The sequence below is a fragment of the Oncorhynchus tshawytscha genome, linkage group LG28, assembly GCF_018296145.1.
Source record: "Oncorhynchus tshawytscha isolate Ot180627B linkage group LG28, Otsh_v2.0, whole genome shotgun sequence".
Lineage (NCBI taxonomy): Eukaryota > Metazoa > Chordata > Actinopteri > Salmoniformes > Salmonidae > Oncorhynchus > Oncorhynchus tshawytscha.
Window position 1 is genome coordinate 18,966,993 of NC_056456.1, and position 18,139 is coordinate 18,985,131.

General features: G+C 42.0%; 1 protein-coding gene and 1 pseudogene across 1 annotated transcript in view; both read left to right on the plus strand.

The window, feature by feature from the left end:
- The first annotated feature begins 931 nt into the window (after window positions 1–931).
- LOC112226462 lies at window positions 932–6,463 on the plus strand (annotated as a pseudogene).
- A 5,074-nt stretch (window positions 6,464–11,537) lies between these two features.
- The window catches only part of LOC112226859 (apoptosis regulator Bcl-2), a 61,264-nt gene continuing 54,662 nt past the window's right edge, over window positions 11,538–18,139 (plus strand). Inside the window, exon 1 of the mRNA XM_042307806.1 lies at window positions 11,538–12,687. Coding sequence (XP_042163740.1) covers window positions 12,142–12,687 — 546 coding nt within the window. The 5' untranslated portion in view covers window positions 11,538–12,141. The remainder of the gene's footprint in view (window positions 12,688–18,139) is intronic.

The following is an 18,139-nucleotide window of genomic DNA, read 5'->3' on the forward strand; positions in this document are numbered from 1 at the left end:
ACCAGCAGGATCCTGACATTTTAAAGGTTAGGGTGGACTTTATAGCTATAGTGATAAATGCTCCTGCCAAGGTGGTGAGAAGGTCCAGGTAGATAGATATCATTGTGAGAGCGGATCCTGGGGCTGAAAGACTTCTCTGCGAAGGAGTTACATGGAATATTATCACAAGCCGCAGAGCCTGAGAAGGGAGATATGGAGAATTGAAAGAAGGAAGAGATTGACAAAACAAAACTCCAATGTACTATTGTAATTTGGGTGGATAAAGTTAGTTTCACTATCACATATGGATATTCTTTTTTCTTTTTTACCTTGTTTTAGTTTAAAACCGTCCAGTCGGTGGCGGCAATACGCCTTTTGGGGTTGTAGTCCAGCATAAAACCCACAGAACTGTGGATTTGGAAACTAGAAGTGACACAAGGTACTGAAAATGGTGTAGGATGGAATATGCATGTCCAACATGAAAAAAAACTACGGGATTTAAACTGATTGGCCACAAAATGCGCAGTGACGGTCCTCTGGGTCTAAACGTTGTGGATTTGGAACCTAGAAATACTGCTGAGTATAATGACTCTCATTTTACGGTGTCACAACATACTGTGCATTTACAACGTACACAGGAAGGAAATCTTGTTTTAAAAATGTTCAAAAAATTTGTGACCGAGAAGTACTTTGTTATTCTTACCTGTTTCACAGCGGTCATTTTGGTTTATGTTGCAGCTCGGCAGGAACAGAGTACAAGATCCACCTTATAACTCAGTGGGTCCACCACAGCGATTGGTTTTTAGGAGAAATGCTTCTGACTCGCTGCCAAACATACTGCTAGAAAACTCCTCCTCTGTCGCCACCCCTTTGACCAGCCCCCACGATTCTCTCCAACTGAGTCCAAAAGCGAACGTTAGCTACTAAGCTAACCAAACTGGCAGTTTCACCCATGTCCTATGAGGAAGGGTTGAGTTCAACGATCACGGATTGGCTTTTCTTCAATTCCTGGTGGCTCCTTTTGCCTTTTATCATGCTTCTAGTCGTTGCTGCATTCATCGTTGCCTTCGTGTTGCTGTTGTATATGATATCCCCTTTGATTAGCCCAAAACCTCTCAAATGAAATGGGGCCCACATCGTGGCAAGTGACCATTACACGGCAGGTGTTGCAGGTGAATACACTTCCTAAGAAACTGCGCGTGCACGCAACAGATGGCTCATCTCGTCTACCCCACACCTACAATGAATTGACAGCTAGTAACACACCAGTTTTCTAGTTAGAAGTGAAAACTAGTATTTTTAATACTAGCATCTGTGGTTTGCATCTGTAAGTAGTCAAAGCTAATCAAAACCAGGACATTTTTGTAAAAGAAACACATGTACTAACTTGCAAAAGTCACATTTATAATTAAGCATTAAGGCACGAGAGGGTATAGTATATTGGCCATATAACACAAACCCCCGAGGTGCCTAATTGCTATTATAAACTGGTTACCAGCGTAACTAGAGCAGTAAAAAATACATGCAATGTCATACCCATTGTAAAAAAGTCTGATATACCACGGGTGTCAGCATTCAGGGTTCAAACCAGCCAGTTTATAATTACCTATATATGTTGGACTTTGACCCCCGGGGCACAGCCCTTGTATTTAACTTCCGAAGGAATGCTCTCTCACCTACCACCTCTCAACCTGCAGGTCACTGGAGGCTCCAGTGGAATAGGGAAAAGCATTGCTATGGAGTGCTACAGACAAGGAGCATTCATCACACTAGTGGCAAGAGACGAGGTTAGCAGAAAAAAAGAAAAAAAAACATCAATGTCCTTGACTCTTTTGCCCTGTTCTTCACCCAGACAGCACATTTATCAAGCCTTCTGTCCTTTTCTTTAGAGTAAATTGGTTCAAGTGAAAAATGAAGTAGAGAAATGTGTGATTAATGATAAGCAGGTATGTATTACGTAGCTACATGTTTTAGTACAACCTGGAAGAAGAAAGACAAGGCTCTTTTTTTGGATGCAAGTAAATGATAAAATATTGACCCTAATGATCACATTAGCAACTTCTTACATGAGCACTGACTGTTTTGGTATTCGCATTCCTCTTCCACCTGGGTTGTGCTCTGCATATCAGTTGATGTGTCCAAGGACTACGGACAGGTGGAAAGTGTGATTAAGCAGGTAAATCACAAGTGACAGGCAATCTTCCCTCCAAGTAGTTCGCAGGAGCACAGCTCTCCCGGGACTGCTTCGCAGAGGAAATATCAGCCCCCGCAGGGAGGCACGTGATTGAACTTCACTCAACTTTCTAGGTTTTACCTTTTAGTTAACACTATCAATGTTTCGCTCTACTGTGAGAATTGGGATCGAATCAACGTAATATCAGACACGTTCAATGCAACATACTGAAACAAAGCTAACTATGCAAGAGATTTTCTTGTAGGCAGAGCGCATTGGAGTAGGATTCTATTGCATTGACAGGCACAACATATACTCTACCAATCCGGTGCGCCTTAACCAGAGATGCAGTATCCCTATATGCAAATAGACCATTGCCATATGTGGATCTGTGCCATTCACTTTGAACAGGACTGTGTTCACAGCATGAGTGTTCGCAAGCTTGTTTTGAGATCAAAGCGAGAGCTGCATGTAGCCACGTGTGCACATATATTCATATTATTTTCTAGTAAGTGAAGTATTAGCCCAGTTATAGCTCATTTTTAGTCAGCAATGGGGGAGTGGTTGCTTCCTACAAGGGCACACAACGTATGCAGGTAAAGTCAGGTAAAGATGTCAGGTAAATCATTATTTTTCTGTCTAAAAGGGTAGTGTTGTATTTTGAGACATATCTTGAATAAGCTAAGTAGCCAATAGGTAGAGGGTAGAATAATTTGTCTTATTCTCTGTAATAAGGGTATGGGAATAATAATGCATTTTATTTTGTAAAGTGGGTTCTTGCATCAAACACCACAACATTTTCAGTCACCTCCTGGGGGGCAAGTGGATAAATGGGTTAATGTCAAGCCCTGCATTATTTTTTCCAAAGGTCTCATGGAATGTAGGCCTACTTTGAACACCACACATTGGCTGCTACTGTAGGCTGAATGATAGAACAGCTATTTCCATGTTAAAATGTTATGGGATGCATTTTCTCCATTGTTTTTGATGGTAGTCCACACTGGTAGTCCTACATTATGATCAAATAGCCACAGTAGCTTACTTGGCCACTGTTATAACTGTAACTTAAAGCAGGTACAGCCTCATTGTTCACAGTAAATGTGTACCAAAAGTTACACAGAATTTTCACAAGGTTCAAGTTTGAGCTCAGCAGACATGAAATTTGCTCAGTTACAGAAAACAAATTTGAGGGAACATTGGTGATTTGAACTTTTGTATAATTATTTGCAAATGACAACATCAATGTAATTTGAATCCATTTAGTGTCAAGAGAAGCTTGGTCCGGTGGACATGCTGGTGAACTGTGCTGGGACGTCCTTCTCTGGGAAGTTTGAGGAGGTGGAGGTGGAGCGCTTCAGAGTAAGTAGGTAACTAGTAGGTTGGGGAGGCTACTGTAACTAACCAGGGGAATAGACAGACAGGGCTGGAAGGATGAACACAGAAACCCAACACCTACAGTATGTGCTTCAGAAAACATTGATGTTGTGCCAAAACTAACTCTGAATAGGCAATGAGAGGAGATTTTAGATTCCCAGACTGAACAGTCAATGGGTTTGATGTGTGTAACGGTTTGATGTGTGTCTGAAGGTGGAATCGAGGGTTCAGCTTTTAGTTTAAAGATGCAGTTAGCAAACCATAAGGCAAGATGAGAATGCAGTTTAGGTCTGCAGCAGATTGGATTGCAGTGGAAGAATGAGAGAGCGGTTTAATTCAAGGCCAAAGAGGTGGCAGGTTTCTTCGCTCTCTCACAGTCAAGGGATTGTCCAGATTCAGAGATAATGACCGAAGGGAAATTATATTGTGTGTGTGTGTGTTCACAAGTGTGTGCATGAAGGGATTGTTCCAATACTAAGAAAATGGCCGAGGGTAAATGTGGCTGTTCACATCCTAATGTATACTGAACAAAAATATAAACGCAACGTGTAAAGTGTTGGTCACATGTTTCATGAGCTGAAATAAAAGTTATCAGAAATGTTCCATACGCACAACAAGCTTATTTCTCTCAAAACATTTTGTGCCCAAATTTGTTTACATCCCTGTTAGTGAGCATGTCTCCTTTGCCAAGATAATCCATCCACCTGACAGGTGGGGCATATCAAGAAGCTGATTATACAGCGTGATCATTACACAGGTGCACCTTGTGCTGGGGACAATAAACGGCCACTCTAAATTGTGCCGTTTTGTCACACAACACAATGTCTCAAGTTTTCAGAGAGCATGCAATTGGCATGCTGACTGCAGGCATGTTCACCAGAGCTGTTGCCAGACAATGTAATGTTAATTTCTCTACCATAAGCCTCCTCCAACGTAATTTTAGAGAATTTGGCAGTACATCCAACCGGCCTCACAACCACAGACCACATGTAACCACTCCAGCCCAGGACCTCCACATCCGGCTTCTTCACCTGCGAGATCGTCTGAGACCAGCCACCCCGACAGCTGATGAAACAGAAGTATTTCTGTCTGTAATAAAGTCCTTTTGCGGCGAATAACTCTTTTTGATTGTCTGAGCCTGGTTCCCCCGTGGGTGGGCCTATGCCCTCCCAGGCGCACCCATGGCTGCACCCTTGCCCAGTCATGTGTAATCCATAGATTAATGACTAATTTATTTATTTAAATTGACTGATTTCCTTACATGAACTGTGACTCAGTAAAATTGTTGCATGTTGCGTTTATATTTTTGTTCTGTATATTTATTTGGCTTCATTACAATTCCTGGAAGGAGCCTGGCTCCTTCTCATCCTGCCATTCCACTGCTGGTCACATGCCTCGTTAAGGGTCTGAATTCATTAGGCCTCCCTCCAGAGAAATGCTATTACTATGGAAACTGCACAGACATATAACACGTAACATATTGCAGGACTATTTTTGCTCCAGTAGTATGGATATTACTCAGTTTTCATTCATAATATTAGTAATACATCATGAATGACTTTTTGTGCTCCTTCCCTTGTCTATAACAGAGTCTGATGGAGGTGAACTACCTGGGCAGTGTGTATCCCACATGGGCCGTAATCGCCCCTATGAAGGAGCGGAGGATGGGACTCATCATGTTTGTCTCCTCCCAGGCTGGCCAGATCGGCCTGTTTGGCTACACTGCCTACTCCCCGTCCAAGTTTGCCCTTCGTGGTCTGGCTGAGTCCCTGCAGATGGAAGTGGGTAGTATTTAGTTCCTCCTCCTACCCAGGTTGGAGGCCAAAAGGCCTCTTTGTGGCTAATTGAATGTACTCTTTCCTCTACTCCTCCATGCAGATGAAGCCATATAACATTTATGTAATGGTGGCCTACCCCCCTGACACAGACACATCAGGACTAGCAGAGGAGAATAGGACGAAGGTAAGTCTCCTCATGAAAAAGTGGAAAGGTCTCTTTTGTCTTTTACTCTGACGCCTCGCGTTATATTTTCTCTCTTTGTCCATTCCATAGCCTTTAGAGGCCAGACTGATCTCCGAGACGTCTGGGGTGACTCAGCCGGAGCAGGTTGCTTAAACCGTGGTCAAAGATGCTGTGGTAAGAGACTGCGTTCTTAACAACTGTCACTATCACATTTACTCTGCCTTAGGCCAACACAAAAAGCGTTATCAGTACAACCCTTCCAGTCAGGACCATAGAGAGAATGGCTCTCTAGAAGTGTGATGAAGCGTTTTTTCGGACGGCCATGTCTTTGTGACCCCTACTGCAGGGGAACTTCAACATCTCTGTGGGGCCTGACGGCTACATGCTCTCGGCTCTCACCTGTGGAATGTCACCTGTCACCTCCATCACAGAGGGCCTCCAGCAGGTAACAACAGTACAGGAATGGTACTGTTACGGTCCCATTACAACACACCCAGGATATTACTCTGGGGTCTTTTGGTAAACATGCGTTAACTGAACCTCAACAATCAACTTACCAAAGCAATTTTGTATCTATTACACATCTATTATAACCATAGAGATATAATTAAGTCATATTTTATATGATTATAACATAATAATAGATTGTCCCAAAACTGTCTGTTCCTGTCTAACTCTGGTGATAGTGACTAGGGCTCATAATGTTAATGTGACTTCTGTGCAGATCGTGACCATGGGGCTGTTCCGGACCGTCGCTCTGTTCTACCTGGGAAGTTTCGACAGCATTGTGCGTCGCTGTATGATCGAGAGGGAGCAGTCCAAAGCAGCGGACAAGCGGGAGTAACACGCCCACCCCAACCTCCTCCCTCATACACCCCCTCCCCCGCCTCTCCATCCTCCCAGAGTCGTAGCCACTGAAGAACCCAACCGAGCCACCACTCCTCTCCCATCCCCTTCTCCCCTAGAGGGCACAACCCTGGGTAGGCTAAATGGCCAGTCATCTCATCCACCAGTGATAATATCTAAGTAAAGAAGATGGCGGATGTCTTTTCCACTTGACCGATGATGTAACACATACCATCCTTGGCAGCCATTTTGTCATTATTCCATTGACATTTACTTTTCTTTCCTTCCATGCAGAGAGGTAAGTAAGGGATAGCCAGTCTGACAGATTATGTCAGCATGTTGACCTGCAATTCCTTTACCAAGAGTCTGACGAAATACCAACGCAAACAATACTGTATGTCATGCAGACCATTCTGAGTAAGCTAGCTTAATCACCTTAAACTCTATCTTCACCAAATGCGTTCTGTTCTGCCTTCCAAAGCTTTTTTCTTTTGCAGGCAGGGCTTCTTTCCTCTATATTCACTCTGTTGTAACCTGTGCCCCTCCATGTGCTGTCTATGTCGTGTGGTGTTTTGGCCCATGCTGTGGATGCATAGACTAAACTTCGGGGTGATTTTAGACGTTTTGGGCTCCCGAGTGGCGCAACGGTCTATGTCACTGCATGTCAGTGCAAGAGGCGACACTACAGTCCCTGGTTCGCATCCAGGCTGAATCACATCCGGCCGTGATTGGGAGTCCCATAGGGCGGCACACAATTGGCCCAGCGTCGTCCAGGTTTGGTTGGGGTATACCGTCATTGTAAAAAATGATTTGTTCTTAACTCACTTGCATAGTTAAATAAAGGTTAAATCAAATAAAAACAGCAATGAAAGAGGGCAATGCAAAAATGTAATTTGCTTCCCGGGAAATAAACATCCAAGGCATTTTCAGGTAGAGAGATTGTATGTGGAAGTACAAAGGAATTTGTGTGTGCTGTGCATGTAGGGGCTTTGTGAAGAAGCCGATGGGAGAGATTTTAATGCAGTGTTATGTTACAGGACTATACACTGACCCAGCCTACTCCAGGGAGAGAGAAAAGCCATTGGACACTGTTGGTGGCTGGGGAAAAAAGAAAAACCTCCTCTGTAATGTATTCCTCTTACTTGCCTGTCATTTTCACGCCATCTTATTTGTGTTTTCTACCTGAGGTAGAAGCGACAGGTTAAAGGTCAGCATGGGACAGTCATACGATGTAGTAGAGGAACAAATCCACTAACAGCTGATGACCGCTCTTTCCTGTTTTCCTGAGGGGGTTGAGGGTCTTTGTATGTGTGATCTGTGTACATATTTTGCCTCCTTAATAAGATTGATGGGGTGGTGTCAGGACAAGGCGTGGGGTGTGACTCGCTGGTTCGAGCAAAGTCCCCTTGGGCCTAGAGAGGGCGCCAGAGCTGTATTTTATATAGAGGCCAAGAGACGAAGAGGGACTGGCAAGCTCATTGAGGAGCTCTGTGTGCTATTGTATTATCTGATTTGACATTTCATGCACAGTCACTGTGGACGTCATCCAATGCGTTCCTATCTGATTGTTATTTGTCTCGGTAAGTATTCACAGATCCCTCCTGAAGTCCTCTAAAGAGGAAAATGCAAGTCTTCCTTCCATGGATCAACTGTGTGGAGAATGTACTTCACTTTAACACAAACAATACGCTACAAATCAGAAAATATACATCATCTTTTGAAAAGCCACCAATATTTGAATATTGGGGAACATTCCACACCACCCCTGCGCGCGTGCACACAAGTACTGCTCATGACACCACTCATGACACCAACTGTTCACACCTCTCCTTTTTGGTTACTACATGATTCCATATGTGTTATTTCATAGTTTTGATGTCTTCACTATTATTCTACAATGTAGAAAATAGTAAAAGTACAGAAAAACTCTTGAATGAGTACTGTAGGTGTTCTAAAACGTTTGACCGGTAGTGTAGCTCCCTCAGATCATCAGGAAGACTGCATGAGGATTTAGGATCTGTGTTGCCCTGTCAGGGAATGTATATATAGATATAGACAGAGAGATTGAGCGAGAGATACACAGACACACTGGAAGAAAGAGCAAAACACAGAACATCCAAATACATGTCCACCAGTGAGATGTGGGTTAGATTAAAACAGTCCCTTTATGAATGAATGGTGTAGTCCTGTCTAACAAGGGTTCAGGAATTATTCATTAGGCAGGGTTTCGAAGAGTATAATTGAAGCTTCTAATTCTTCAAACAAGCAAAGTTCACTGAATTGATACTACTGTCCATAATAGTTTAAATGGCTTTTCACCATGATATTTTGAGCCATGAAATCTCGGGGAAAGGTTAGGGTTATGCCAACCTTTTATGCATTAGATAAGAATTCAAGGTCAAAAGGGGGGTTGCGTTTCAGTCTGATATGAGTGTCCATAACCACACATCACTAGAGCTATGAAGTAACTTTTTACAGATACTTTTTTATGCCAGAAATACACTGAGTGTACATCATGTTGGAATCACATTTGGCAGCGATTACAGCTTCTATTTCTGGATAAGTCTCTAAGAGCTTTGCACACCGGGATTATACAATATTTGCACATTTTTCTTTTAAAGAATTCTCCAAGATGTCAGGACCCGGTTACGAACTCAGGTCTCCGGTGTAAGAAACAGTCACTTAGTAAACTGAGCCACTAATAGTTGGCAGAACCCAGAAGATGAGGCAGACACAGCAGTACTAGAGATGGTGATTTTCCTGACTTGGGGACTGTGAAGAGACCTCTGGTGGCATATCTTGTGGGGTATGTATGGGTGTCTGAGCTGTGTGCTTGACAGACAGCTCAGTGCTTTCAACATGTCCACTTTGAGCCAGGAGAGATTGACATGCATATTATTAATGTTTGCTCGCTGTGTACATCCAAGGGCCAGCCGTGCTGCAGTGTTCTGGGCCAATTGCAATTTGCGAAGTCCCTATTTGTGGCACCTGACCACATGAATGAACAGTAGTCCAGGTAGCGTTTTATTATGGACAGACTTCTCACCATCTTAGCTACTGTTGTATCAATACATTTTGACCATAATCCAGGGTTACTCCAAGCAGTTTAGTCACCACATTTTGGTCAATTTACACACATTATTTATTACATGAATTAGTTGAGGTTTAGGGTTTAGTGAATGATTTGTCCCAAATACAATGCTTTTAGTTTCTGAAATATTTAGGACTTATTCCTTGCCACCCATTCTGAAACTAACTGCACATCTTTGTTAAGTGTTGCAGTCATTTCAGTTGCTGTAGTAGCTGACGTGTATAGTGTTGAGTCATCCGTATACATAGACACGCTGGCTTTACTCAAAGCCAGTGGCATTTTGTTAGTGAAGATTGAAAAAAGTAATGAGCCAAGACAGCTGCCCTGGGGAATTCCTGATTGTACCGTGATTATGTTGGTGAGGCTTTCAATAAAGAACACCCTCTGTGTTCTGATAGACAGGTAACTCTTTATCCACAATATAGCAGGGGGTGTAAAGCTATAACACCATTTTTTTCCAGCAGTAGACTATGATCGATAATGTCAAAAGCTGAAGTGTAACAAAACAGCCTCCACAATCATTTCATCATCAATTTCTCTCAGCAAATCATCAGACAGCACTTGCTGTGCTTGTTGATTGTCCTACCCTATAAGTGTGTTGAAAGTCTGTTGTCAATTTGTTTACTATAAAATAGCATTCAATCTGATCAAACACAGTTTAAAAAAAACAGTTCTATGGGTTGGTAACAGGCTGATTGGTCGGCTATTTGAGCCAGTAAAGGGGGCTTTACTATTCTTAGTAAGCAGGAATGACTTTTGCTTCCCTCCAGCCCTGAGGGCACACACTTTCTTGTAAGCCTAAATTGAAGATATGGCAAATAGGAGCGGCAATATCGTCCGCTATTATCCTCAGTAAGTTGCCATCCAAGTTGTCAGACCCGGTGCATTGTCATTGTTGATAGACAACAATACTTTTTTTTACTTCTTCCACACTCACTTTATGGAATTCAAAATTATAATTATTGTCTTTCATAATTTGGTCAGATATACTTGGATGTGTAGTGTCAGCGTTTGTTGCTGGAATGTCATGCCTAAATGTGCTTATCTTGCGGTTGGCAATATCAATCGGTTTCGTGATGAATGAACCATCTGATTCAATGAATGATGGAGCTGAGTTTTCCTTTTTTTCCCAAAATGTCATTGAAGGTGCTCCAAAGCTTTTTTACCATCATTCTTTATGTAATTTACCTTTGTTTCATAGTGTAGTTTCTTCTTCTTTTTAGTCTCATGATTTCTCAATTTGCAGTACGTTTGTCAATTGGTTGTGCAGCCAGACTTATTTGCCATTCCTTTTGCCTTTACAATATTTAAATTCCTCATCAATCCACAGGGATTTGACAGTTTTTACAGTTATTTTCTTAATGGGTGCATGCTTATTAGTAATTAGGATAAGCAATTACATCTGTCAAGTGCAATGTCTGTTTGCTCCTCATTACACACCACGGACGAACAAATAGTCTTTACATCAACAACATCGAAATCACAACAAAACCTCTTGTATGACCTCTTACACACTATATTAGGCCCAGCCTTTGGAACTTTGATTTTACTCGATATAGCTACTATATTGTGATCACTACATCCAATGGATCTGGACACTGTTGATGATTTCACTCAATACTTATTGACTCAAGATATTTCAGCTTTTCATTTTTAATTAACTTGTCTAGAATTAATTAAAACATAATTCCACATTGACATTATGGGGTATTGTGTGTAGGCCAGTGACACTAAATCTAAATTTAATCAGGCTTTTAAACTTCAATTTTAAACTTCAAAATTTGGAAAAAGTCAGGGGGTGTGAATACTTTCTGAATGTACTGTATGTGTTCCAGAGTAAAGAGTAGAGAGTGTTCTAGTAGAGAGATCCACATAGTTTCTGCAATTAAGTACTGGCAGTGTCTGCTATGGCAGGTGGAAAAGTGCAAGTTACCTGAAAAATATCTAATCTCTCAATGTTCTAATGTCTCAATGTCCATCTCAATGTGCACCAAATTAATGCATTTAGCTCTTGAAATTTCTTATTTTTTACCGGGGTAGGATGCCCCCGGACCCCCCTACTGGCTTTGGGCTAAGCCCCTAATGTCTTCAAATCCTAGAAACGCCCCTGACACAAGAAATACCTCACCAGCAAAGCAGCAAAGAGTGTACAACAGGCAGCAATTGTGGGATACATTCCTCACTCAAAACGTATCTCTGTATGCGTAAAACGCCGCTGGAATAGTTTTCGGTATCATATTCTGGATGCATGCGACGTTGACCTTCATATGTAGATTTTCGGTCATGTATTTGTAGTGTACATTATGTGCATATGGAGAATATTTTTTATCTCTTCCGTATTTCTGGCTGTCTAGATTTTGGAGTCTACAGAGAAGGGAACTGTCGCCACTTTTTGACCAACGCTTCGAATATTTTATTTTGAGAGCACAATTGGGAACATTTGGAAATTCTGCCGTGGTTTATATTTGGACTTTTCACGGTTTCAGCCTAGTTGGGTGAAGGGGCCGTTTTTCAATCCACACATATCGCTCCCTTTCCAGTGTTTCGTTTTGCACCGTTCAATTGTAGGCGGCTATCCTAAAAACTTGAACAGAACATTTTCTCAGAAATACACTTTTCGTTTGATCTGATGTATTGTGCGAAGCAGTGCATATATACAATTATGATGTATTATTCTTAAAAACGAGGATTTTGGAGGTCATCAGTGGCAATCATAATGGCAAACGACGACAACCGCTTTATAGTGGAAAAGTACATTTGTCACAAACTCTTGAAACGAGGATATGCGTGGGATTTCGAGGATGCCGAGGAGGAGGAAGGTGCTGCTAATAATGGGTCGATGATTTCTCCTCGGCCGGGTTTGGCACGGCGGTGCCACGGGGCCAATAACGCCGGACCGGGCAGCGTCCCTCGTCTTTCCAAATGGCTCTCCCAACCGGACCCGCATGCAGCTATTCACAGAGTTTTGCGTGAGGCCGGGGACGAACTCGAAAGACTGTACCAGCCCGACTTCGCAGAGATGTCACACCAGCTGTATCTCACATCCTCCACGGCTGAGAGGAGATTTAGAGAGGTGATAGACGAGCTGTTCAGGGATGGGGTTAACTGGGGACGGATTATCGCCTTCTTCGAGTTCGGGGGCACAATATGCGTGGAATGCGTGAACAAGGAGATGACGTCGCAGGTGGATCACATCGCGGTGTGGATGACAGAGTATCTAAATGGACCACTGCTCAACTGGATTCAGGAGAACGGGGGATGGGTATGTGTAATCTACTGCTTTAGTTTACATTAGCCTACGCATGATGCGGAGGGAACGTCTGGATATGAACGACATCATTTACTAGACTTCCCGATTTGATGTTCTGGCTGTTTGTCTAGCACGTCTGGCCAATGAAATATTACCGTCGCTGTCACACCTCCCTACGCTCAAACCCGCCTCCGTCGACTGTAGCCATCAGTGGCAGATGCCTTGTAGTTCCAGGGTGGGGGATACATTTCAGGGTGGGGGGTAAAACCAAACGTTTCACTGCACGTAACCGGTGTATGTGACAATAAAACATATTAAATATAATTTTGTTTATTTTGTCCTATAGCCCATGCCTGTTATACTGCTGTTATTCACTATACTGCTTTCACACATAGATGTCTGTGACAGGCTATCAGCATAGAGCAGTCTGTACTGCACACAGGGCGGCTGAGGCACTAGTAGGATAGGATCATTATATCTGTGTAGTTCCACATCCATGGCAGCACAGAGCAGGACAGACACACGTCAGGGGAAAGGGTGACATCAAGTTAATAGTGTAGGCTACCAGCCCCGGGCGAGACAGGACAAGAGATGAGGACCACTTATCAGAGATCTACATGACCAAAAAACTATGAGATCCCCATACTAAATCTATACTGTACACACGCGCTCACACATTTTGGATACTTGATTTGGATCCACAGTCACACACGAACACACACACACACACACACAATGCATTTACCACCAAATATCTCAGTATGCACATCCACCACTACTAGCCACACAACATCCTCTGTTCTGTTTTTCTTTTGTTTCAACTATTTCCCCTCTGAAGATGAACAATGTGGCCACCCCTTTACGACTGCTGTCCTCTACAGCTCTACATCTATAAGGCCAAACTGCCAAAAATGTGTCCCTAATTGGCAGAAGTACTATTAATGATAAAATAACATGCGTTTGCACCGTTTCAGCTATCTAGCCAGGAAGCAAGGTGGTAGATGGGGGTGGGTATGGGAGGGGTAAAGGCTAATCAATGATTTATGTGGAGCATTTCATCTCTAAAGGATGGAGCGTTTAACATTCCCCTTGAGTCTCCTCTGCCCCTGAAGGTGTCAGGTTGTGCCACATATCAAAGGGAAGCACAGAGAGGAGAGAGGGGCCCCCAGGAGTACAGAGCCACAGACTAGAGCCAGGTTGTATGTTTAACATGTAACGTGCACCCTCCAGTGCATTTCGGTTCAGTTGGAGTCCTTTGGTCATGGGATGGTGGATCGGGCTGTGGCTGCCATGTCTGTCTGTGTGTGAGAGGTCTCTGGAGCCTGATACTCGACATCCCAGTCTAACTATGTACTTTTGTATGTAGGTCAGCATAAACAGTAATGTTTCAAGACTGAGGTTGAGACGACAGGGTTTCATGTGCCATATCCATGGGAACGGAAGGGAATCTTTTAATCCAATGGATAATTCAGGATTATGGGAAAGTATATGTAAACAATTTTCTGGGTCATTTTGGCAGGGCCTTGTGATCATTGGCGACAATTGCACATCCCAAAAATGTGGTCTCTGATGTGACGTCAGAGGCTATAGAGAAGTGAGTGAGCATCACGTCATGGCAGAAAAATGTCACATAAATTCTGTAAATGTAATATAAATACAAATACTGTTCATGCTAAATTAAGAATGTTGCAGAGATCCAACTGACAATGCAAACAGACACTATCATAATAGTTTTACTTTTCAAGAGGCAAAATTCCCTGATGTTTATAATTCAGCTCATATTATGTGGTGTTCTCAGACATCTTAGGCAACAGTGCGTTCGGAATGTATTCAGACCCCTTGATTTTTTTCAACATTGTGTTACGATAATGCCTTATTCAAAAATTGATTAAATAAAAATGTTCCTCATCAATCTACACAAATACCCCATAATAGTAAAGTGAAAACAGATTTTTAGAAATGTTTGCAAATGTAAAAAAACAAAAACAGAAATACCTTATTTACATCAGTATTCAAACCCTTTGCTATGAGACTCAAAATTGAGCTCAGGTGCATCCTGTTTCTATTGATCATCCTTGAGATGTTTCTACAACTTGATTGGAGTCCACCTGTGGTAAATTCAATTGGTTGGAGATGATATGGAAAGGCACACAGCTGTCTATATAAGGACCCACAGTTGACAGTGCATGTCAGAGCAAAAACCAAGCCATGAGGTCGAAGGAATTGTCCGTAGAGCTCAGAGACAGGATTGTGTCGAGGCACAGATCTGGGGAACGGTACCAAAAAATGTCAGCAGCATTGAAGGTCACCAAGAACATAGTGGCCTCCATCATTCTTAAATAGAAGAAGTTTGGAACCACCAACACTCTTCCTAGAGCTGGCAGCCTGGCCAAATTGAGCAATGGGGGAGAAGGGCCTTGGTCAGGGAGGTGACCAAGAACCCATTGGTCACTCTGACAGGGATTCCAGAAGGACAACCATCTCTGCAGCACTCCACCAATCAGGCCTTTATGGTAGATTGGCCAGACGGAACCACACCTCAGTAAAAGGCACATGACAGCCCGCTTGGAGTTTTCCAAAGGGCAACTAAAGGACTCTCAGGTCTGATGAATCCAAGATTGAACTCTTTAGCCTGAATGCCAAGCATCACGTCTGGAGGAAACCTGGCACCATCCCTACGGTGATGTATGGTGGTGGCAGCATCATGCTGTGGAGATGCTTTTCAGTGGCAGGGTCTGGGAGACTAGTCAGGATCTAGAGAAAGATGAACGGAGCAAAGTACAGTGAGATCCTTAATGAAAACCTGCTCTAGAGTGCTCAGGACCTCAGACTGGGGCGAAGGTTCATCTTCCAACAGGACAGTAGGCCTATACGATCCTAAAATATTTGGTGTTATTACCCTTTTACATTTAAAAAATATATCTCAATATAAAAAATATAAAGGATTATTATTGTTCCGATACACACCGTCAAATGGATTAGGTATTGTCAACATGGTTGTTGTCTCTATTAGTGTGTGGCAGGCTGGTTAACACTGGGATAAACTGATTAAAGTTAATGGTAGAACTAACACAATAACTGGCTTATGGAAGGACTTAGTGGTGTAAAGTACATAAGTAAAAAATACTTTATAGTACTACTTAAGTAGTTTTTTTGGGGTATCTGTACGTTGTTTTACTATTTATATTTTTGACAACTACATTCTTTAAGAAAATATTGTACTTTTTACTCTATACATTTTCCCTGACTTGTTACATTTCAATGCTTAGCAGCCTATTTTGATATCTCTGCTGTCCTGTGCCTGACTCCTCTGCACCAGCTACACCCAGACCCTTACACTTGAGTACATTTTAGCGATTACATTTACTTTTGTTACTTAAGTACAGTTGAAGTCGGAAGTTTACATACACCTTAGCCAAATACATTTAAACTCAGTTTTTCACAATTACTGACATTTAATCCAAGTAAAAATTCCCTGTCTTAGGTTAACCACTCACATGCTTGGGGTCATTGTCCATTTTGAAGACCTATTTACGATCAAGCTTTAACTTCCTGACTGATGTCTTGAGATGTTGCTAAAATATATCCACATAATTTTCTTTCCTCATGATGCCATCTATTTTGTGAAGTGCACCAGTCCCTCCTGCAGCAAAGCACCCCCACAACATGATGCTGCCACCCCCGTGTTTCACGGTTGGGATGGTGTTCTTCGGTTTGCAAGTCTCCCCCTTTTTCCTCCAAACATAATGATGGTTATTATTGACAAACAGTTCTATTTTTGTTTCATCAGACCAGATGACATTTCTCCAAAAATTACGATCTTTTTTTCCATGTGCAGTTGCAAACCATAGTCTTGCTTTTTTATGGCGGTTTCGGAGTAGTGGCTTCTTCCTTGCTGAGCGGCCTTTCAAGTTATGTCGATATAGGACCCATTTTTACTGTGGATATAGATACTTTTGTACCGGTTTCCTCCAGCATCTTCACAAGGTCCTTTGCTGTTGTTCTGGGATTTATCTGCCCTTTTCCCACCAAATTACATGAATCTCTAGGAGACGGAACGCGTCTCCTTCCTGAGCGGTATGACAGCTGTGTGGTCCCATGGTGTTTATACTTGCGTGCTATTGTTTGTACAGATGAACATGGTACCTTCAGGTGTTTGGAAATTGCTCCCAAGGATGAACCCGACTTGTGGAGGTCTACAATATTTTTTCTGAGGTCTTGGCTGATTTCTTTTGATTTTCCCATGATGTCAAGCAAAGAGGCACCGAGTTTGAAGGTAGGCCTTGAAATACATCCACAGTTACACTTCCAATTGACTCAAATTATGTCAATTAGCCTAATAGAAGCTTCTAAAGCCATGACATAATTTTCTGGAATTTCCCAAGCTGTTTAAAGGCACAGTCAACTTAGTGTATGTAAACGTCTGACCCACTGGAATTGTGATACAGTGAATTGTAAGTCAAACAATCTGTCTGTAAACAATTGTTGGAAAAATTACTTGTGTCTTGCACAAAGTAGATATCCTAACCGACTTGCCAAAACTATAGTTAACATGAAATTTGTGGAGTGGTTGAAAAACGAGTTTTATTGACTCCAACCTAAGTGTATGTAAACTTCCGACTTCAACTGTATATTTAAAACCAAATACTTTTAGACTTTTACTCAAGTAGTGTTTTACTGGGTGACTTTCACTTTTACTTGAGTCATTTTCTATTAAGGTATCTTTACTTTGACTCATGTATGACAATTGGGTACATTTTCCACCACTGGTAGTACTTCTCTAAGTGAGAGGTATATTATATATTGCTATATATAAGATATTTACGCTACCTTTTATATATTCTTGATCCCAATGATTTTGGCCTGTAAACAACAGCCAATGTGTTAGAGCAATGACCCTGTAAAAAAATTATAATGTGTATGGGTGGAGAGAGAGTTGGTTTTACAGGTTTACTCGCTCTGGATTGTCAGTACTTTATGTATTCTTGGCTATCGTGCCATGGCTGTGTCAGAGTCAATTGTAAGTTAAACTTGGGTATTCCTTTATGGGCAGTGTGATGCCTAAGACAATGTTTTACTTGCAGCCATTAGCGGGCGTTAGAATCAATGTTCCTTCTTCCTTTTTTCCTAAGAATTAAACAGGATATAATGAGGATGTGATGTGATGGACATTAAGAACTGGTCTTGCGATGTATATAGGTAGTTTTCTCTTCATTTAAAAAAAAACTTTTAGGACAATTGAATCGAATGAACTGAGCAGGCTGGGCTGACATGCTTATAGTCTTGCTAGGACTCTCTAAATATGAGCATGCATTTATAAGATTGTGCTGTTGTTATTTCTATTAATATGATCTATTATTGTTACTATTTCTTGTTTTCTGTCCGTTATCCATGTTATTTGGTTAGTTCTCTTAAAAAGCACCCTCATAGATATTTATGATATTTATGTTATTTCCCTCTGGCC